This window comes from Onychostruthus taczanowskii, unplaced genomic scaffold, assembly GCF_017590055.1.
Source record: "Onychostruthus taczanowskii isolate IOZ18803 unplaced genomic scaffold, ASM1759005v1 scaffold20, whole genome shotgun sequence".
Classification (NCBI taxonomy): domain Eukaryota; kingdom Metazoa; phylum Chordata; class Aves; order Passeriformes; family Passeridae; genus Onychostruthus; species Onychostruthus taczanowskii.
Genome location: NW_024499240.1, coordinates 12,782,241 through 12,805,236, shown reverse-complemented (window position 1 = coordinate 12,805,236; position 22,996 = coordinate 12,782,241). Strand labels below are relative to the sequence as shown.

Sequence of the window (22,996 nt, the reverse complement as noted above, 5' to 3'; positions counted from 1 at the left end):
AATCCTAAAACAAACCATTTACTCCCACAAGAGATATCACACTCTGGAAAGAACATGGTAATTTATGCTTAACAACAAAGCACAATGCATGTATTTTCCAGATTTATACCAGGTAAATCATGAGCCTGTCTTTTACTTTCAACTTATTGATCATTAAAATCATCTGGTAAACCTCCAGCCTTCTAATAAAAAAACAGTCTGATCATAAGAGAAGTGTCAATCACTGGAGACAGAATCTATGAACAGGCCGAGTGCTGTGTACCTAATTAGGTTTGGCTGAGCTAACTGCACTCTGAGCATGTCTTCCCCTGCTTCAGCTACAAAACCATCCTCAGGGCACAGCTAGTTTCCTATTCCCACTGTGCTGCCTTAATCTAGTAAACTTCCATCTCTGACCTCAATAACTATTTTATTTTTTAATAGCAAGATGCTTGCTTCATTCCTCTGCAAGATTACTCACCCTGATTCCATTTCTGCATTAAATGTGTTTAGATTTGGGCATATCTATGAAGACAGATACACAGATATAGACTCGATAGAGAGAGGGATACATATGTGAGCATATGATATATGTAGGATTATATCATATGAACATAAGCAAAAGAAGGTAAAGCAGAGAGGCAATGCAGCAAGGCAGACAGTATATCATTTCTGGAATAGCAATGCTGCAGACTTTTCTGCAACAGCTTCTGGCAGTTGGAAGCAATCAAACACAAACACCTTGCTGCATACAACAAAATCAGAAATTTTCTGTGATGCCTTCAAGAAAATAAAAACTAAAACAATTTTCATGAAAGAGTGAGAGGGAAGGAAAGCTTTCTTCCTGTGCAAAGATTTCTACGTGAGAGAAAGCAAGCCATGACTCTCAATGATAGCTGAGAATTACTGCTTCATTGCAGATTTTAGGCTTATCTTTTATATTTTTCTCTGCCATTTTCATCCAAAAAAAAACTCTATTGAAACTGAACCTTGAGAAAGGTAAAACTAACGTTGAAGTTTATTTCAGAGCTGACTGAAGCAAGCATATTGATTTTCACAGGTTTTGTATCAGCTTCTTGGTATGCTACATTTCTCATTCAGCCACGTAATATTTGGGATAATATTTCTCTGCATACCATGGGGTCCTAAATGTTCCTATCAAACAGAGAAGCAAACATTGTCATCTTGGTCCACACTGAATTGAGTGTGCATTAAGCCTTTTCTTTAAAAAGCAGATTTGTTGTTTTGGTGGTTGTTATGGTGTTACATACCTGGCAGAAATCAAAGTGCTGGTTTGGTTTGGTTGGGGTTTTTTTTAATGTGTATGCAGTGTACCTAGAGAAATAGTATGGCTTTCAAAATGCCTGGATTCTAGCATCTAGGATTTCTCTGGAAATGGCAGAATTTGCTAAATATCTAAACCCTTAGTAGTCTCCCAGCTGAAAACATTCATTATCCCTCTTCTCCTGCCCCACCACTCACAAACACCAGCCTGATGTCATGGCACGTTCTACCTCCCATAACAAATTTGGTGTATGGTCACAACCACATTTTTCAGTAATGACTGTGACCTGCAAAGGACATGACTCAGCAAGACTAAAGCACTCACTAATAGCACATTTACATTCCTATTGATTTGAAAGGAGCTACTAAGCAACTGAGTGAGGTAAATACTTACTTGCCTGTGTAAAGCCAGCAAAATGCTTTAAACTCTTGAATCAGAGCCTGGCAGAGGGTAAGTACCTTTTGTACTTGTTCCTTTGTAAACTTGTTTGATCATCGTTTTCAGGGAAAAAAATTAAACCAAGTGGACTTCCTTTGAGTTCATTAGGTGTCTACTGAAAATGGTTGTTTCAGGGTAATAGAAACCTTTAGAAATCTTTTTTCCTCTTGGAACTTCACCAGCCACAAGCACAATGGGGGGCGGAGGGAGGGAAGTCTTACATCCCATTGTCTCCACAGGACTCCCTGTTCCCTACTGAACACCAGTGTCAATTTTTCCGAACAGCTTTGTCTTTCTGCCAAAGATAATGGACATGTTTGGAGCGTGTGGGTAAAGATTAAAACCTTGTCACTCATATATGGCTCGCTCACTCGCTGGCTTTTTAGGTATTTCAGTAATCCTTCCTTCCCTGTAGTTTGTGGATGCTTTGCAGTACTTAAGACTAAATTGTACTAAATGCTAGATTCAAACACTTCAACAAAGTAGTAGAGCTATAGGTATCAAAATGGTGTACATCACATTTTATATATTTTTTTAAAAATCAATGTGGAGTTAGGTTCTCTTAAAAAGCTCTGTCAGCTTTTTTTTTTTTTTTTTTTTTTTTTTTTTTTTTTTTTTTGTAGGAGGCTTCTGGTGTGGGGTTTTGCTCCTCCTAGAACGTGACAAAGTGAAACTAAAGGAAAACAATTTCTGCCTCCTTTCTGAACTTAACAACATGACTTTTTCCAAAAACAGAAGAGAGTTCAAGACCATAAAAATATTATTGCTAAATTTTAATCTCCTGAAAATAAGGTCAGGCTAAAGCAAACAAAGTCCATTGAGGAGAAGTTGTTTTTATTAAGGCATTAACTTCAATGGTGCTGTGAAAGTCTGCTCCGGTGTAGGTTCACTATGCAAATGTCAAACAGGAGTGTATTCTCAAGGTCTCTCCTTGCTTGGTAATTGAAGGATAAAATTTAATTCTGGGAAGATTATTCCTCGCTAGAATCTCAGGACCAAATGCATACCTACAGCATGTCCTCTGTGTCACCAGGGCTTGGCTGGCTGAGGGAGACACTGTGTGACAGCACTCAGTGGTGAGAGACTTCAAGGGCCTGCACTTCAAGAGTGACTGGGCAGTGAGAAGAAATAGTTACCTGAAGTGTCATATTTGAGCCCTTATCAGCAACAGATTTTTCTTATCCATCCCTCTGTGCCTGTCACTATTCAGTTACAATTCCACCTTGGCAAGCACTGCCACAGAGGAGCCAGCAGCACTAGTTTAGGTACTGTGTTTCCTGACCTTCAAACAACCTTCACTTGGCCTTGCTGAGCCTCATGAAGTTCACACAGGCCAAGCTCTCCAGCCTGTCCACGTCCCTCTGGATGGCATCCCTTCCCTCCAATGTGCCAAGCACAGCATCACACAGCTCAGTGCTGTTGGCAAATTTGCTGGGAGTGCACTCAACCCCACTGTCTGTGTCACTGATGTTAAAAAGTGCCAATCCCAACATCAGCCCCTGTGGAACATCACTCATCTCTGGTCCCACCTGGACATTGAGCTGTTGGCTCTGAGTGTGACCAGCTAACCAACCCATTACCCACCAATTATCCATCCACCAAATCCATGTCTTCCCACTTCAGGGACAAGGATGTCACTGTGATGTCAGTTGCTCTTCTCTTATCCATCACCAACTAACCCCATGCCAGCAGGCCAACACATTCATCAGGCACGACTTGCCCTTAGTGAAGCCATGCCCTCAGGCTGTCATCACTCTCCTCCTTATTTTCCATATGCCTCAGCATAGTTCCCAGGAGAATCTGCTCCATGATCTTGCCAGGCACTCAGGTGAGACTGAGTGACAGGTAGATTATGTTCTTTTGAAGAATACATTGTCAGAGGAGGACATGGAAATACTGCCCCCGGAAGAAACAGAACTGCTAGCCTGGCTTCCTACAACTGGAAGCCAGAATGTTTGGGTCCTCCACCCAGCTGAGACCGTACACTTAAGTCATGTTAGGAAAAAGGAGGTTGGTTGCTTTTGCAGATTCTTGAAAATACAAACTTACTTATAAAGAATCATCTCATGGTTAGTGGTAGGACAAGATGGATAGCTGGACTGTATGATCTCAAATGCCTCTTCAGACCATGATGATTCTATGATTCTATCACCTCTGGAAAGCTTTCTGTGGCAATTTTCACTGTATCTGTCATACTTCAGGAAAGCAGATTTTCTGAGGACAAGAGAGCAGAGTTGTGAGTTGTCTTTAGACAGCATTATAACCCAAGGTGGCTGGGTGACTTCACTGGTGGCTCCAGCCAAATGGCTAAACATGAGCCATACCAAGACAGAAAGCTCTGGCATATGTCAGGAAGACACAACTGTGGTGCAGTGAATAGACAGAGATGTTTGGGGGGCAATTCCATCTGCCTCTGCCAAGCTCTTGAAGTCCTGTTCTTTCCTCCTCACTCAGCTTTCTCAAGGAGTGCTGATCAGGTTATATTAAGACTAAGAGTGGATTTACAGTCCTTAACAAAAGACTCTGTCCTTTCGCCTCAGGAGACCACTGATTTTTGAAACAAATGCAGTTTCTGAGTTGTTTTGCTGTACAACGCAAGTGGCATTAAAAAATGGAAAGCGTTGCAGTAATACTGATCCACTGAAGCCTCCCCTAAAAATACCCCTTTTTTTCTACATTTTAGATTACTGTTAAACTACTAGCAATAACCTCCGAAAAACTGTCTATTGCTGCTTGGCTGTTCACAATAACTGGGGCTTGTACACTGCAAACCTCTCAGTGCTCAACAGTCAAAGGTTTTGTGCAGCAATTTGAAGTGTCCTCTTGTGAAAACAGCAGCTCTGGTTTTATAACTAGAGCACTACCCTAATATTGTTTTTACTAGCTCAAGGTTCAATTTCAATACAATAATAAATAACAAAACCCTCTTCAAACAGCTCCTTAAAAATACAGTAGTTTAAAAAAGAAACTGCATAGACAGCAACTCTTCCTGTTTAGGGAAATGACTAAAGGCCATGCAGTCTCTCCCTCCTGTAAAGGAGGAAGAGGAGAAAGAGAGAAATGACAAGACTCAGACACTGCTGTCCTGAATGATGGAGCTGGGACTCAACTTCGTGTAAGTGGCCTGATCTGATCTGTAGTGTGTGCATGCTGCTCTCAAGAAGGGGATCCTGCAGGACTTTCAGGCACTGGCAGCTCATCTTCTGATTCACTGTTTTTAGAAGCTGCATACCCAGTCTATTTTTCATCTAATTAGTGATAGCTGTGATATTGTTAATGTCTTCTGAGACAAAATTTGTATACTTCTCTGAGAGTAAGAAAAGCACATTACCTTAAAGCCAAAGTCCCTTGGAAAAACAGGAACAAATTATGGTCATTCTGATGCTATGAGTTTGACACATCCCATAATATAAATAATGTTATCCCAGAATCACACTGTCCAAAAAGTGCTTTTCTGTCATCTGAGACAAACTTGAGTAAAACTCTGTGAGCTGGTTTTGGGTTGAGAATTGCCTGGAATCTGGCAATGAGCCAGCCCAACTTAGGTTCATGTGAGCTGGAGAGCCCCAAGCAGTCTCTCTTCAAGTACCTGGCTTAACTAAAATATTCTCATTTCAAGCCTCCTTGCAAATCATTAGTAAGTATTGACTTTAGTTTTAGTTTCTGTTTATCTTTAAGAAGCAATGTCTTGAAGCTTCAGGGTACCAATTCCTTCTTTCCATGATGTGTATTGATTTGCCAAAGGATATTATGTTGTGCTTTGGAGCCTTATTTTCAGAATAAGAATTTTAATAAACTGGAAATCTGACAGATTATAGGACTTCAAATTTCAGATTGCACTTGCAATTAGTCCAGTGAGTTTCTCTCATATATCTAACAATTAACAGAAAACTAATTTGAAAATGTAAATGACATTATAATGTTTACCCAGCTACATATTGTATTATACCCAACTACATTATACTAAACTGCCTGAAAAAAAATACAATGGTGATTCTCTGAAGTAAATGCTGTTCCAAGTAAGGTTATGAGTCTATGAACTGTTTTAAGGTACTGGATGTAGGTAACTACGTAAGTGGCCTGACAGCCAAAAGCTGCTGTGACACTGCTTTCGGTGAGAGCCACTCCCTACTCACTTTAATGGAAGAACAGGGTCAAGCACCTTCATGGGTGATTTTTTTTCCTTCAGAGAAATGACTAGCTAACCTCAGCAGGAGAAAAAAAACTCTTCAAAAATCATACAGATACATTCTTCATACCTTTAAAGAAAGCCATCTGTTGGAAGCAGTTCCACGAGCAGACAGTTGTTGAGAGATGGCACCGTGGTTAAATGAAAAAATAAATATCAGTTCACTCACAAGTCCTTTAATTTTGCCCCTATCTGTCCAAAAGGCAGTATTATTTGGGATTTTTTTTCAATTAATATTTAGCCTTGAATTACATCACTGCATGCTTGTGGTGCATTTTGGTATACGTTCAATAATGTAAATCTGTTATAAAGAACTAACTGCATTTGCTGTTCAACATTTTATTTTGAACATTCTTGGGATGCTCTCCTTAAATAAGAAAAGGCATTGTCGTGGTTTTGGTACTCATGTTTGTCTTGGAGAAATGCACAATAATTTCATTAGAGCTACTGTAGAAGATCATTAAGAGTTTACCCCTTGTGTATATGGGAATGATTTTTTATTTGTATTTATGAAGAGAGGGATAAGAAATACAAAGCAAGGTTACCTGAAAGGAGTGGAAAGACACTAACAGTGTGAGTGAAATCAAGCATTTTCAAATGTAACTTTTTCTTTCTTTTTTTTTCTTTTCAATTTTAGTGTTGACAAAACTGGCATTGAGTTTTGTCTCTGAGTGATTTTCTTTCCCTGAGCTTGTGAGTTCATTTTCTCGCATGACATATCCATGGATGGACAGACTGGATGTCAGTCCAACACCTCAGCAAAGTTAGTACAGCCCAATCATTGCAGAAATGCTTTATTTTCTCTCTGCTTGCTTATTGGCATTGCCACCCTTGAGTCTCTTCAGGGCTCTCAATGCTCTAAAACACACGGCAAATGCATCACCTGATGGGTCAGCAAAGACATATGACCACATCCCCTCTGTCAGGAGCAGTCTCCTTAGTTCCATGCTTGAGAAAATGCTTCAAAACGTCTCTTCCCTTCCAAGCAATAACAGGAAGTATTCACCACTGCGAGAGTCTATTCTGCTGCTGCTGTACTTGCTCTCAGAGGAGTTTGCTGATTTACAGAAGGAGGTATCAAGTGAGCTTGCTAAATCATGCAGATTAGAAATAGTTATGTAATAGGCCTCTCCATTTCCCTGTTCTCTTCCCAGTTCTACTGTCCCACATCCCCACTGTCTGTCTCTCCCTGTAATTCCACTGATACTCTTCTCTGGTTTTTACATTTCTTGTCATTTAGACCATATTTAGGTGTCTCCATGATTCATCTTTTTGTGTATCAGCTAAAGTTTATTCCCTTCTTCATAGCTCTTTATGCTTAAATTCACACTCCTTCTTACATCATTGAAACCAAAAGTTGTCATCCAACTGTGCAAAAGATCACAGCAGCAACCTGGAAAATAAAGCTGCAACACTGTCAAATGGTTGTACTTAAAGGTTTGGAAACTGGGGCAGCACTCTTCCTGCTGCCTCTGTATTTATTTTCTCTAGAAATCTTGAGATACAAGTGTAAAAATTACAAATGTGAATGATGGGGGAAATTATCAAAGTTTAGGTGGATACCAGCATTTCAAATCAAAGGTCATGTAGTATTAACAGTGCCCTAAAGGCCAGTAGCCTACTGGTCCCTTCCGTTCCCAGTTCTGAATTACCAGACATGGAAGGATAAACACAAGCTGACCTTAAGTTAATTCTTTCCCTAAACTGGGCTAGCCTTTGATAATTTTGATTTTGAGAACCTTCCTCTTGATTTTAGATTTTGTTACTGGTACAGTTTATTTAAAGAAAAGCAAACAAAACACCCATTTCATAATTTGCATTATTTCTGCAAATACCTTTGTTTTCCCTGCCACTGCGTGTTCTTGTCCCACCTCTTCTCTGTAGGTATCTCGGAGGTTTTGGATCTGTGCTAAAGATGGGATGAGGCTGCATGACATCCAGTCAAGTTCATATTGGTTTCCCTTTCCACTGCCAAAATTTCACAGATGAGCAATGGCCCAGAGGTGCCCCAAACAGGCAGCCAGCAGCTTAAGGATGTCTTGGCTTCCTGATTCTTCCTGCTGATAATGGCAGAATTGCAGGAGCTCAAAATTTGTCATTTCCACTTCCATGTGTAACAGAGGTGAAAGAAATGGGGAACTTCACCCCAGCTGCCTGCTAAAATCCAGCTTTAGAAGAGCTATGCTTCCATTACTCAGCTAAGTCTAGGTCATATATAAAAAATATCAATTCACCAAATTGGTTAAAATTTGACAGGGACTGACAATAAAAAGATGCTGACCTTTTCTTTCTTATTTTAAGTTCCTCATTGATTTCTTCAAATAATGTCAGGGCCAGTCTCATTAATTTTTTTTTTCCACTCTGTTTGAGAAGAGGGTGTAAAACAAATTCCTCAGCGTGTAAAGAGATTACATTAAAGCCAATATTTTCTCTTTGGTCAGGTGAGTCAGTTTTGGAATCAGTCATTTGCTTTTTTAAGTGAAAGCCTTTAGAGGAATTTCTACCCCACCCATGCAGCTAGCACAGCTTTGTTTAATGTTTTGAACCCTGCCCGGCTCCAGCAGATAATATCCATATTTATTGATACAGAGGTCTTGTGTGAACATGACCAGAAATTCTTTGTGCTCTGCAATCTCACCCCACTCGTGCTGCAGGAAGCAGCTGACTGGCCTTTCCCACCCACCACATCCTTTGGAATGAAGATGATATCTCCCCACAACCACTGCCTACAGACAAGATGCCACAAGCAAACAGGTGTTTTCAGCAGGCAGGCAGGAAGGGAGAAAAACAAATAAACCTCAGTCGGCAAGAGAGGAAGAAGGCTGTGACACACTTTCTAATATCCTCCACGTCAAATTTTATCCCAGACCTGCAACCAGCAAATCCTGCCTGTCTCAGATCCAATGAAAGGGCTTAGGACTGCTTTAGAGAGCAGGACTAGACAGTTATGTTTAAAACAAATAATAACAAAACAAAGGGAGAGTCATTTAACAAAGTCAAGTTTGCCAGCAAGCTTTCCTGTGGATAAGTATACCAGTGTTTGCTAGCCTTGCAAAATTAGCCAAAGGTTATATTGGCTGTTTCCCAAATTGCAGACAAACCTTTGAGTGCACCAAAGACTCGAGTTGCTCCTGCAGCATCACACCCTTCTGCCTATGTCCTTTAGTATTTACGTAACCTTAAGTCTAAAGCCAATGAAATAGGGTTTATATTTTTTCTAAAAATGTCAGCCCATGTTTAAAACCAAAACAAAAAGCCCAGCCCTTCCCCACAAAGAGACCAATTCAAAAACTTCTAAAACAAAGACCTTTAAAACCTATATCTTGTTTTGGCATGTTAAAAAATAACAAATAAAAAATTCCTAGATTTCTGTTTGAACTGACTTCCCATTGGTACTTACATGATACTGCATTTAAAATTATGCAGATGGTATCATTGATTTTGACACTTTTGCTTCAAAACCTATACAAATGCTCATACATGTTTAGATACTGTCTGAACAGAGGGGTATCTACATGTTGTAAGAGAAGGAGGATAAGAATGGTTTCTAGAAACAAAACAAAAACGCTCAGATGGATTTCCCTTTTCTTCCCCATCTTACAACTAAAGTAACTTTCAAATTATACTTACTAGTTCATGCAAAACTAGCCAGATCTACTTTGATTTACCATTGGAATTCATACAGTTGAAACCAATTAGAGCTAATTAAAGGAACCTGCCTAGTGAAGGCTTAAGGGAGAGCACCCAGTTTGGCAGGAAGGTGGAAAAAAAAGCATATATAGTTTCTACTAAAAGTCTTGTTTTTATATATATGGCCATGGAGTAAAATAAACTTGGGCTTTAAATTCACTGCAAACAAACCAAGCAGTGCTGAGGCAGTGAAATCCCCCAGAGGACATCATTTCCTATTTCCAAGCACAAGCTTTAATCACAGAATCACTACCTGCTTGTTTAAGTTCTCCCTGATGCTCGAACGCTTCCCTTCTGTCCTTGCCATAAGCAAAGTCTCTGCTGCTTCAGCACCAACCTCAGTGCCTGGAGATAGCACAGCTCCAACTGCCAAGCAGTGAAAGTACAGGTAAATCTGTAAACACAACTAACCAGAGATGGTTAGACAGAATTCAGAATTCACCAGTCAATTCAGAGCAAAGAGACAACTGTCAGTAGGTCATATTTAAGACACGGAGTAGGAAATTATGATTTCTGTATGATTCCCTGGTATTTCACTTCAGAGCTCTTGTCAGTTTACTTGTGAGTAAGCTTCCTGTAGCAAAGCTCTCCCACTCCTGAGAAATTGGGTGAAATCCTTCTGCTTGGCAAGTCTGCATTGACAACCCCAGTGCCCTGCCAGCCATTTTCTCCTCAAGGTTAGTTCTGCTACTGAATTTCTCTAGCAAACTGAACAATACTTTTTGGTCATTGTCACAGAAGAAATGGCATTTCTGACTTTGTTTCAGGCTCCCAGAATGAAAGAAAGGCAGGGACAGAAAGTAGAAAAAAGGTTTTAAAGAGCAGGAAAGAAAATATGCGTGTAACATGTGCTACAAACCCAGCTACGTTAACATTCAAATGCCTTAATTTCTCATTAAATCTTGGACAAGAAGATTTAAAATAAAAGGAGGAAGTTGATGTTTCAAGCCATTACCTTGGCTTTTTCATGAGGCATCAGTACTTCAAAAGTCAGAAAATTAAGTTGGGCTCTTCAATAAAAAAAAAAGCTGAATTTGCCAACAAGTTCATTTTGGCAACAAGTAGTGACATTTTTCTCCCACTTACATAACAAGATTTCTTTTTTACACCTTCAACTACCATCTTTCTACATTAATTTCTCCCAGTTAAAATATTTTTCAGTATTACTGTTTCAGTTCTCCAAGGAATACTCACAAGACTATTACTTCTCTTTAGAGTCAGAGACACTATCAGGATATAAGGACTGTAGCTTTGGGTTTTGGCTGGGTTTTTTGGGTTGTTGGTTTTGTTTTAATAACTTGTCTAAAGTGTGTCAACCCTCTACCCTCTCACCTGCAATTGGGTTGTTGCGAGGGGGACAGGAAATCAGTGTGTGAGATCTGTGTGTGTATATATATATATATATTTAATATACTTTTTTTTATTTTATCTATATATATATATAAAATTCTCTTACTCAGCCCAAAATATGTGTGCTCTGCAGTCCTACTCAGCAAGGAAGTGCCCTGTGAGAGGAGAGGGAAAAAACCCCCAAACCAGTTCTGTTCTAAAAGCATGGTAACATATTCCTTTTGAAGCTTGAAAAGTCAGTCTGGGTTTGTTGCATACATTTGTGTTTTCTCAAGCTCTCAGCACTCTTGCAGTGCTGGCTGCCCTGTTCTGCTGTTCCAGCTTCCCTGCAGCACAGAAAGCTGTTCCACAGGCTTCACAGGGAAACACACTCCTCAGCTTTTTTTAATGGTAAATGCCTGATCCAGTAATTTTTGGTTTTGGTTTCTGTGTTATAGAAAGTCCTACTTTCTTTTCCTCAAATACTTTAGTGCAGTTCTTGCACTAAAATGTCTGGTTAAATCTACTAAGAAGACTAAATGCAAGATACAATGTTCAGCTACAGGGAAAATATTGTAGATACAAGTAGGCTTTTCAATGTATCAGGAGAAAGCCACGAGCAGACGGACTGGGAAGGTTCTAACCTAACTCAAACTACAAATGAGACTCATTTGTTAGCAGGAAATGTTAGCAGAGTGCTGGCAGGCCTGCTAATGGCCCCTTCTGGATTTAAAATGAACAGATACATGTTAGAGTGGGTAACAGCTGGAGGGGAGGAGAACCAACTAACAGAGATCTATTTATTGGTACACCTTGGCTGGGTGAGTTTCTGGAAAGTCGCTGTGTAGCATCAGTATTTCATTTTATTAGAGTCCTTTATTTTTTTAAGGATATTTTGCATTACTTGGATTTTATTCAGAAAAGCTAACAGCCCCCATATGCTCTATTTATTACTGAGTGCAATTCCCTCTGAATAAACTCTGATGGAAAAAGAAAACTTAATTTTAATTTTTTTTTTTCCACTCAGTGGATCTATTTCTAGAGCAAACAGCAATACAAATCAGTCACATCTAGTGATCAACAGTGGGATTGTGATAAATGTCTAATAACCAATGTCTTAGTCACATCTGTATTTTATTTCCTGTGCTAAAATTCTGAGAGATAAGGGACGTGCTTCAAGGTAAGAATCATTCTAATCAACATACAAAATGATCTGGTGCAAGTTTGGTATACTACCTCATAATCACTTTATAATAGTGCCTAAAACTTGATGTGAGCAGCTGACTTGGACTAGTATGGTTTATATTCTAGTGATGGACTTGGTAAGACATATAGCAAAAAATGAGGGAAGGATTATGGGTTTTTTTTTTTTCCCTCCCCCAAAAATAAATACTAAAGAGAGAAAAGATTTTGGAGGAGATATGAAACTATAAATTCTGTCACTGAGACATGAACCTTATGGGTAAATAAGAGCCTAATCAGAAAAGTTCAGAAAAGATTCAGCATCACATACCAAAAAATTGGTGTAGTGTAATGCACACAGCTGATGTGCTCTTTGGTCATTTGAGAGGTCTACATGTCTTTGTCTGTACAATAGCCGCATTAGAATGGATATTTATTATATTTAGAGAAGTTTACTCTGATTTTCTCTTGCACAGTGACTTCAGTTTAATGCTTATGTGGTTTTTGGACTCTTACAGGTAACAACTTTCTTTTGGTCGCTAAAGAAACAGAAGTAATCCTTTATATGTTACCAAGGAAAAATCAAGTAACTTTGGAGGCTTTTGGAGAGAATAACCATGGGGTATGCCCTGGACTTCAGGGCATATCCATTAGGATAGGATAGGACAGGACTCTTCCAGGCCAGACTTAAGGTAGTGGTGATGTGAATCATCCGGTTTAACAAAGGAACATTTTAAGAAATAATTAGGTTAGTCCCATTCAATAATATAAGAATCTAAAAGCAAAATGTGTGCATCCTTAACAAACAGAGGGAAGGTCAGATTGCTTCTGGATACATTGCAGGCTTCTTCTAGGTTGAAGCCTGCAATGGAAATACTAGGGGTTTTTTGGAGGAAAACGTCGTGAAAATTGTATGCAAATTTCTCCAGAAGAAAAATGAAATAGCCTAAAACTTATCTGAAACGCTCCTATAACTGCGCTTCAGCCTTTGAACGTGTTTTCTATAAATAACCATAACAAAACACGCTGGTCTATTTTAGAATATGATTTGTTGTGAAAGACTCCACTATACTGTAGGTCTTACGTTATAAACCAAAATGTCCCCCGATCCTCGGCGTTGAGCTAGCGAGGGTTTTGATTTACCTAAGCTTTGGTTTGGGGGCTTTATTTATCTCCGTAGTTGTTGCTCAGGAATGAAGTGTGTAGCGGCATGGGGCTCCACCTCGCCATGGGGAGACGTCCATTGCCTGGACAGGCTTTGGTGGCATGAGGGAGCCTGGCAGGGGTTTCTGCAGTTAAATAACCGGGGGTTAGTGCCCACCTCGGCCTCGAAAGGTACCCCGATAGGAAGGTACGGATACCCCGTTGTTGCTGACGGACCCTCTCCCCAGGCGGCTGCAGAGGCGGCAGCTCGGCCCCGGCCCCGCGGGCCCGGCTCCCCAGAAGCAGCCCGGGCCGAGCTCCCTCGGCCGGGACACGGCCGGCGGCCGCGCTGCCCCGGGCCCGCGGGGCTCCCTCCGGCGCTGCCCGGGCCCCGCGGCCATTGCCGGGCCGTGCGCGGAGCCGCCGCAGCGAGGGGCGGGCGGGCAGGGCCGCTACGCCACTTTCGTAGCGCTGGAGGAAATGGCTGCGCATTGGGCAGCGCGGGCTGCGGGGCCGCGTGTGCAGGGCGAGCGCGGCGTAGCCGGGTCTGTGAATAGCGCCGGCGGAGCGGCAGGAGGAGGAGGAGGAGGCGCCGCGGCGGTTTGGTACCGAGCGGAGAGGGAGATGCACACGGCACTCGAGTGAGGTAGCTATAAAACCCCATTTGTTTACATGCCCTCCCCCCGGGGGGGCCGCGCCCGGGCTCCCCCCGAGGCGGCGGAGCACGAGGCGCCGCCGCGGCCCTGGCGCATCCCCCCACCCCCTTTCTTCCTCTGCTCGTGAGGCGACCATGCGGCAGGTAAATCCTCCCCGCCCCCGCGCCCGGAACGGGGGGCCCGGGACGTGGCGGCGGGGCTGCGGCTGCCTTGGCCGCTCGGGCGGAGAGAGAAAGGGGGGCGGCAGGGAGCGCCGGGGTCGGGGGGCGCGGCGGGCCCCTGTGGCCCGGCGGGTTCGAGCCGCACGGAGCTGCCCGGTGCCCGCTCTCGCAGCTCCCCCTGGCAGCCTTCCTGCCGGGAGGGCGGCTTTGGGCGCGCCCCGGCCCTGCCGAGCTCGCCCGCTCGCTCTCGGTGCGGCCACGTGGAGGCCGCGGGTGCGGGTGGGTGAGGCGGCCCGGCCCGGCCCCGGCCGTGTGGGCGCTGCGGCCGTGCGGGGTCCGTGCCGAACCCCGCGGGACCTGGCCGCTCTTGGGGGTAGTACCGGGACGGTGCATGGTGAACAAGGCAGGCGATTAAATCTTGCAGGGCTTACGGTTGGGATTTAGCGCTGACAGCTGCGGGAAAATCACTCGGGCTGTAACCTGCACGTAACCTTAAATAGGGGTAAGGGCGGAAGGGTCAGGAGGCTTTGTTGCTTTGCTCTACAGACACAAATGATGAGCGAAAAACGTTGATTTCCTGTTGTCAGCCATCTCTGCTGCTTATGCTGCATCCTTTGGAAATACACACCTAATGTTGAAACTGTGGAATAAAATTGCTCTTTAAAATCTCTAGCTATCTTTGTCGTTTTTGGGCCTCTTTGTAGAAGTGTTCATGCCTGCTACTTGTTAAAACTCTCTGAACAAGAGTTGCCTGAGTAGAATTACTTCTGGTTTCTAGCACTCCTAACGCTGTATGTGTGTAAGTAGCAATCATGATGTGTTTTTTTTTGTTAAGGTAGGATCTTGTACCGTAACACCAAGGGAGCCTGTGATAACCTCGAGCCTGATACAGAACTGAGAAATGCACACTGGAAGACCTGGTTAGTTTTCAGACGAGCGGAAGCAGTTGTCATCTAGTTAACAAAAGTAATTCCTGGCATGTTCCAGTGGGTATGTTCTTGTATCCCTTTGGGTAGTAGTAACTGACACAGTGACATAAAAATAGAAAACTTTCTATATTAAAAAGGTATCATATGAGGGGGTTTTTAATTGGACTTTAACAAAGAATGCACTCTGATTTCTTCTGCTGAATAATGTGCTTTGCTTCAGATGTGCAGGGAAATAGGAATTCAGACTGAGGCATGCTGTGCAACTTAAAAGTGAGGGACTGATGGTTACTCTGTAGGCTAATAGTCTGGCATGGTAATGTAAGAAAATAACTGGAAAAAACTCTGTGGTCCCCAAGAACACTGACCAGTGACAGTGTCACTGTACTTTTACCAGCTCAATTCTTGTGCTAAATTAATGGTTAAAGTAAAATTAGTGGTGGTGTCCTGCAGCTTTTTAATTTAGACTGCTTTTAACTCATAGTTCAGAGGAAAAAAAATATGCAGTCATGCTATATATTACTAAAGGAGGATAGGGTCTAGATAAATGGACAGACTGTGAATTAACTGTGTGTGTTTGATGAGATTCATGGTGACAGTTCCGTATTGGCATTATGTTAGTGTCCATGGGTGGGTGTAGGGGGGTTGTACACTGTTACCTATCTGGAATAAGCAATATGACTGGAGATTCTGGCTGCATAAAAAAAAATGAGCTTTGTTTCAGTTAATACCTGTGTAGGTCTTGGTGCTTTCCAGGTTGGCTTACATAAAACTCAGGCATTGAGTTTGCAGCATATACCCAGTCAGTCATAAAATGTGCACTTACAGCAGGGTTGTGGTTTCAAGTTATTCAAATATGCTCACAGGCTTTGTCTTAATGGATGCTTTTCCCATTGCAAGAAAATAATTAAATTGGATCATCAGGGTAATTCAGACATGTTCTAGAAAGTTTACTTGACGTGGAAAAGCACATGCTGACCATCATTACTTTGACTTGCACCAGTGAGATAAATATATATATGGCAAAATTAATATATCCAACATGGCATTAGTTTCCTTCCTGGTCTTCACTAAGTAAGTCAAGCAACTGTAATTTACTCTTTCTATTCTTATTACATTTTCTGCAAAGCAGTGGCTGATTCAGTCTGAAGAGACTTTTTAAGTAGTGCCCAGATCACATGGACTTGAAGTTTGTATATAGTCCTAAAGGAAGTGTGTTTGGACTTGTTTGCTTTGCTGTCCAGTTTCAATGTCGTTTGATCGTGACTTTGCCTATTGTAAAGACTTATTCCTGTCCCTGCCACAGTTTTTACAGAAGTGGCAGTTTGTTTTGAATGTGTGACAGGCACTTGATAAATCAGTGATAAAATAAATCAGTTTGAGAACATTTACATGTTTTCATCAGATGGAATTGCTGATTAAAATTACAAAAGCTACTTAAAAGCCAAGCTCCGTTAAAGTTTTTGTGTAAGTTATGATTTGGTCCTTTACTGTAGTGAAACTTGGTGGAAGGATGGTGGCATCTGTGCAAACTGATGGACAGACATAACTGTGTGTCAGCAATGAGAATGATACCAGAATGAGAAAACCTCATTCCATTTTCTTCTCGGTTTGATGATCAGCGATGTCAGAACACTTAATATTTCACAGCATGTTACTTTCTAGGATGTTTTCAGAATTGCCAAATGTATCTTGACTTTTTGTAACACATTTAAAAATGTCAGTAGACGTTTTAGAGAAGGAATGTTTAATAGCAGTTCTGTTCCTTGGGCAGGTATGCTTCTCACAGGATTGAGCTTTAGGTGCAGGACGAGTTCCTTGAATACTGAGAATTTGTGCCTTTCGGGAAGCAATTTCTATTCTAATTGAAGAAAATCTCTATAACTTCCTGGTTTACTGTGGGAGTTCAACTTAATTTAGATAGCAATTATTTTAAACAATTTTATCATCTGAGAAGTATTATCTTTGGGGGTGGGCTACTGAAGTTATCTTAAATAAAACTAGTAATTTTATCTTACTGATAAAGGCCTGAAGTAACACTTAACGCAGAAAGAATTAAGACTGCTCTTATGTCATTCTTTAATTACAGCTGAGCTATTACTTGGAATACACCTAATAAGGTCTGGTAAGGAAATGTGTAACAATTAGGCAAAGCTAATAAAACCTTTTTTTCTAAATTTCAAAACTGATTGAAATGCTGGAAACCATGTCCTGCCACGGTGTAACCTCCTAAAGGAGAGAAAGGTATGTGCTGTGTCAGTCCCCCTGTTCATAGTCTTTTAGTGCTATTGAGTCAGTGCCATTGCTCCAGGCTTTTTGGATGTAATAAAAATCTGAGGAGTAAAGAAGTTAAAGAATAATTGTTTGAAGTCACTTCTGTTACCTCTTGTGATAGTGCAAAGTCTGTACAGGTTTTAATACCCAGAAAGCTGGAAAGCAACATAAAAGACTTGGAAGATGATGGTTTGCTGATGTCAGTCTGAAAAGCTTCTGAGAAAAGGGGATGTTGGAATTACATGTAGGGTGTTGTACCCATGCTGGGGGACATGATTCATTAGACTGGAAATGTTCTCCTCTCACATTGTGCTGCCTCATCTCTCTTTCCATTTCCTGGCTGCTTTTTCCATTGCTGCAGAGGAGGAATGACTCAGCTGTTGTCCTTTTTCTCTCAGTGACCCAGGAGCTTCATTCTCATCTGGCTGTCACCTTCTCTGTAGCCTCATGAAGTGTGTGAGAGAAACCTGCCCCTCTTTTTGTTCTGTGTTGACAGTCACAAGTCGGTGTTAAACAAAGTAGCACGTCTATACAAAATGTGGAATATTAACAGAGGACTTAAAACTCCAGAGAGAGAGAGTTTCTGGACTGTTAAGAGGTACAGAAAATTGTATAAGCATTCAATTTGGTGCTTAAGTGATAAGCACAGTTCTGAATAAGTGAATAATATCTGAAGTCACTGAGGTAGCTGAACCAATTAGCTTTGGGAGAAAGTCTCTGTGATACTGGAAGCTGCTGTATAACTGATCATGTATGAAAGTTATCAATCTGCATTGTGGTTGGTTAGATAAGATAAAATGCATAAGTGAGATAAAATGCTCTTCAGGTTAAGAATGTGTGAAAGAAGTTTCATGCAGAATTTGCATAAAATTGTAAATGCAATAAACAGAGACTGTGCAGTGTTTCTGCATGCAGGTTATAAATGCTTTAGAAATAGTTACCAGTTGCAGCTCCTAGTAAAGACCACCGTAATACAACATGAATTCCAGGCAGGGGTTGTCATACAATTTATTCATAAAGATGCAGATACCTAGATTACCTGACTTGCACTACATTCATAAATAACTCCTTAGGGTGATGATTATTAATGGACAAAAATAATGCTTTGAATTCTCAAAGATAACTGTAATTTATCTAGGTGTAAATTATTTACACCTAGTGATTTGATATCTATAAATGGTTACTCTTTAACCAAGCTAATTGCTGATAATAGCATGCAACCATACTGAGATTGGAGCATCAAAGAGAAACAAAGGAAAAGTGTATGTAATCCTCAAGGTAGTCTCAGTAGACATTGTTCAACATGAATCTTTTTTATGGATTTTTTTCTTTTTTTTGAGCAATGTCTTTGTTAGTATTGATTTGCATTTTAAATAGGATTGAGTAGCACCGAGTTCCATCTAGGATTGTTCATGATAGCCGTACGTCATTTGTACGGCTGGCAGTTGAGTTCAGTTCCTAGTAATGCCCCAAGTGGGGGTTCCTGCACGGGGGAGCAGTGAGCCAGGGCTGCTTCTCAGTCCTGCTTCATTTATGTCTTGCACAGAGCAGTCCAGAAAAGCTGCTTCACTGCCGAGTGGCACACTGCACTCTGTGTTTCACATGATGGTTGCATTACTTCTCAGGGCTCTGTGCAATTTCTCTAACCATTCCTGTCAAAGGCCTCTTTCCACCAGGGCTCCACTACCCTGATGAGCACTTTCATTCCATGAAATGCAAATGATGCCATGTAGGCCATACATATTGTCTGGTGCTGTTTGCAGAATATAGCAGCATTTTTTTGTGCTGACCTGAACATCTGTCTCTAGAAGACAGTATCTCAGCTAAAAAGAACAGTTTCAAAATAACGCGGTTGCCTTGCAATACTAAGCTTTTATGCTAAATATAAAATATTCCTATTTATTTGATGTCTGCTACAATACATAAACAGGATAGATTTCCATCCTTGCTGTTCTGGACTGTGCTTTGAGGCAATTGTCCAGCAGAGGCATTGCATTCTATTAACAGGGTCCGCTTGCTCCCAGACCATACATTCAGTAAATAAATACTCAGTAGCTGCAGCAGGATGTATATAGAAAATTTTGCTTTTCATTGTAGTATGCCCATAACTAGTTATTTTTCACTGAGTTGCTTCCTTTGTACTCCAGATAAGAGATTGAGTTTTGTGAAGTGTGTAGTCTAAATTTACGCATCTGTGTCTTGCAGAGTGTGATACAGAGTCAGAGAAATTCATTTTTGGTGGCTTTAGGCAAAAATTCTTACACTGGGTTTTCCTACCTATGTATGTTCAGTAGTAGGGACAGGAATGTGAGGGGTTAATGCTGACTCTTAAAAGAACAGATGAAGATGAGATGCTTTAATAACAATGCAGCAAGTATAGCAAAGTATTATTTTCCTTGTGTCAAGCTTTATGATTCAAATTGATTGCAGTAAACAATGGCTGAGTGATGTAAAATACTTTCCTAGTCTTAGAAGATGATACTTTGCCTTGTATTTTACTGCTGTTGAGTTCTTAAAACAGAAATAAAGTTGAAAAAGGCAAATTGCCATGTATTTGTGGAAAATCCTGAGAGTTTCTATAAATAAACTAATTTACTGGAATTTTCTCCATTACTGTAGCTTAATTGTTAACAGTAAATTGACAAAGACAAGGGATTAATTATATTTTATAAACAAAATATTCTCAGAGTGAAACAGCTAGAGGAGTACATTGTTCTGCACATAAAAGGAATGTATATCAACAATGGGAAAACCCCAGATTTTTTGCTGAGTTTTGCCCATATCCTATGAAAAGTGTCATACAGGAGTTCCTTGTATTCAATCAAGCAGTGATTGAATAAGAGTGAAATACCAAAATGATGTCTCATGTGCTCTGCAGGTTTTTATTTTGGACATGCAGTTACAGTTTGCTTGTTTTACTTCCCTTGACAATAAGCAATGCCAGACCCTTAATACTTCTGCCTCACATATTGCCAGTAATACTGTGCTTCCTTGCCCCTCTTCTGTCTCTAATCTTGCACTAAGAGTAATATCGGGTATTAAATACTGCATTTTCATTATTTCACCTTAAACTTGTGTCCCTTCCGAGTTAATACCATGCTAAGAAATGTTTATTGTTTGTGGTGAGTGATTTTTAAAGGCAGACAGTATCTGTATCAGTTTGAATGGTTGCCTCCATCACCACACAAACCTGTAATGAGTAGCCAGGTAGATCTTTCAGGGTCATCTTGGTTAAAATAAACGATGGCAGGGAATTGGCATGAATTCTGTTGAGGTCTCACCTGGAATGTGGTGAAAATGGCATTAATTGGCTCAGCTGAGTACTTTGTTGGTGGATTTGCCTGTTGAAATATGTACAATTATTTTATGTCCTGTGTCAGACTGGTTAAGTGTTACTTCTGAATCTGCCAAGACATCTTCACAAACTCCTGTGTCTCCCACAATTACTGAACAAAGACACATTTGGGAGCTCACTAACTCAAGATGTCACTGGTTCCAGTAGCTGCCTGCTGTCTAAGAGTAGCAGTTCTCCTGGTTTGTTCTCTTGGCTGAAAAATTGCTTTGCTAAGAAACTTTGCTAAGAAAAATTTAAATTGCATGTTGGGAGAGCACCTTATAAAAGTCTGTGATGTTGGTTCAGAAACTAAATCCCTTATTTAAAAATATAGATTTGATTCAATGATAATTTGAAGCTTCTTCATTCTAGAAATGGCCTCCACAATTGGGCACTAATTTGGCATAGCACATGTAAAAGTATGCTTTAGTCTCATGTTTGAGTGGACTTCCATAATTGGCAGCTTTTCTAAATTTATTTTTCTGTTTTTTTTCCAGAGGGATAAGTCATTGGCTTAGCAGTAGGCATGCATAATTCCTTTTTTGATTGTAGCAGTGATGGAGAGAGGTTTATTATAATGATGTAGGTATTAAACACTCATCAAAGACATGCCTTTTATGCCTCCTAACATACCACAAGTACTACAGTGTAGTGCAAGGATGTTATAGTGGTGTAAATTATAAGAAAATAAAAGTACTGCAGCTGGTTTTAACACTTTATTAGAAATATTATATTCTTTATACACTTTATTAGAAATATTGCTATATTCTGAAGGGGAAGTTGGAGAAATTATTTTCAAATGGCTTTCAATAGGAAATAAGTTTCAGTGTTGTTTGAGTGCATTTTGAGGTGGCCAGTTGTTTTGTTTGTGCTCTATCAAAATGTTCTGTTAGACTGCAGATCGACCAGGTCAGTAACTGGTGCTCCCACCTAAAGCTGGGTGGCTCTTTTTTTTTGTGTGGACTGTGGTGTTTGTGCAGCTGTACAGTGAGCCAGATAGGAAAAGTAATCTGTCATGAAAATAATTTTTTTTCTTTCTCTAGGCCTTTTTTCAGCAGAATCTAGTTGTACAGCTGCACAGTGAACAGATCAGCAAACAAATGTGCTGGTGTCCAAAAATGGTTTTGTGGGAATGGGAACGAGGGAGTGAAGCAGTGGGGGAGGGCAGCTCTGCTGCTTTAAGTACAACACCGTCTTAAAATATTTGTTGAACTTCAGCTTTGGTTGTAACCAAAACGATTTGCTTACTTTCAGAAGAAAAATTAAATATTTAAATGCAGCTGTAACTGATTTATCTTTTCAAGTATTTCAATCTTAGAAGTGCTGGTTGGTATCTTAATAGGATCTAATGGAACAGTGTATTCAATACAGAATACTGGCACAAAAGCAAATCACTCTGTTATAAATTCTGTGCATTAATAGGTGTTTCACAGACTACATTTAATTTATATATGAAAGACTGCAAATTAATTCTTGGTGAGCAGAACTAGTACTTGCAGAACTTCCAAGTATTCTGAAGTCTTTATATTGCCTTAGCTCTGAGAAGGATCCTGTACTCAGCAATTTCCTACAAATAACTGACCCTTTAAAGAAGGCTCTCCAGCTTTTTTATGTTCAGAATAAATGCTCTTTCTGGACAACTGAGCTGGTAGATTGCTACTGTATTAGTTCAAGATCATTTTATTATGCTTGGGACTTGGCTCTTCAAATACTTCACAGTGCAGATTTTTAGGAAGTATTCATGGTGTGTTCAGTTATGCATAAATGCTTTCTGTACTCTGGAAGTCTTATCTGGTATTAACTTGGCAAACAGGGCTTGGATCAGTTAGTTAATGGTCTGTTCTTACAAAGTGCCCCTCCTACTGGGCTATAGGTTTTCAAATGAATGAGGCTCACTGAAATCCACAAACCTGTTTCACTGAAATCCACAAACCTGTTTCACTGAAATTGAAGAAGGAAGAGAGTACAGGAGATGGGTGAGAACTGAAGTTAGAAATGGTTAATTTTAACTTTATTGATCTGTAGCATGTTTTCCTGTTTCCATTAGCAGAAGCTACTGTCAGCTTAAGACTGATAAAACAAAACCAGATTGTTATTATTTAGTTAAAATGTGTTTATGGCTTTCTTAAAATGTATTTCAGTAACAACAATATATCAATTTCACGTTAATTTTTTAAAACTTACCTTAAAAACGTGTGCCAGATTAATAGGATTTTGTATTCTAGTATTTGTTAAAAATGTGAAATTTAAAAAATGTAGAGTAGGCTCATTTGGATTTTCAGATTCCAGCCTTTTTTTTTTCTGAACTGAATGTTTGTATGAAGTATTGCACAGTTCGGGATGGGGGGGGAAGCTGCATACATCTCTCCTGCATGTACATTGGAGTGAATATCTGCAGTATAGAGAAGCA

General features: G+C 40.5%; 1 protein-coding gene across 11 annotated transcripts in view; it reads left to right on the top strand.

Moving 5' to 3' along the window:
- The window catches only part of SLC39A10 (solute carrier family 39 member 10), a 52,522-nt gene that overhangs the window by 4,910 nt on the left and 24,616 nt on the right, over positions 1–22,996 (top strand). The window contains exons 1-2 of one of the 11 annotated variants that reach the window (XM_041403700.1): positions 13,744–13,881; positions 14,892–14,972. The exons of 1 other annotated variant lie outside the window; for it this stretch is intronic. Coding sequence is in view for 4 of the 10 variants with exons in the window: in XM_041403694.1 (XP_041259628.1) it covers positions 15,031–15,042 (12 nt within the window). In the remaining 6 variants the exon portion in view is untranslated. Of the gene's footprint in view, positions 1–11,676; positions 11,732–13,235; positions 13,444–13,742; positions 13,882–13,927; positions 14,035–14,887; positions 15,043–22,996 lie in introns of those variants that run through there. 9 more of the 11 variants (XM_041403694.1, XM_041403698.1, XM_041403695.1 and 6 more) reach the window with 9 other exon arrangements.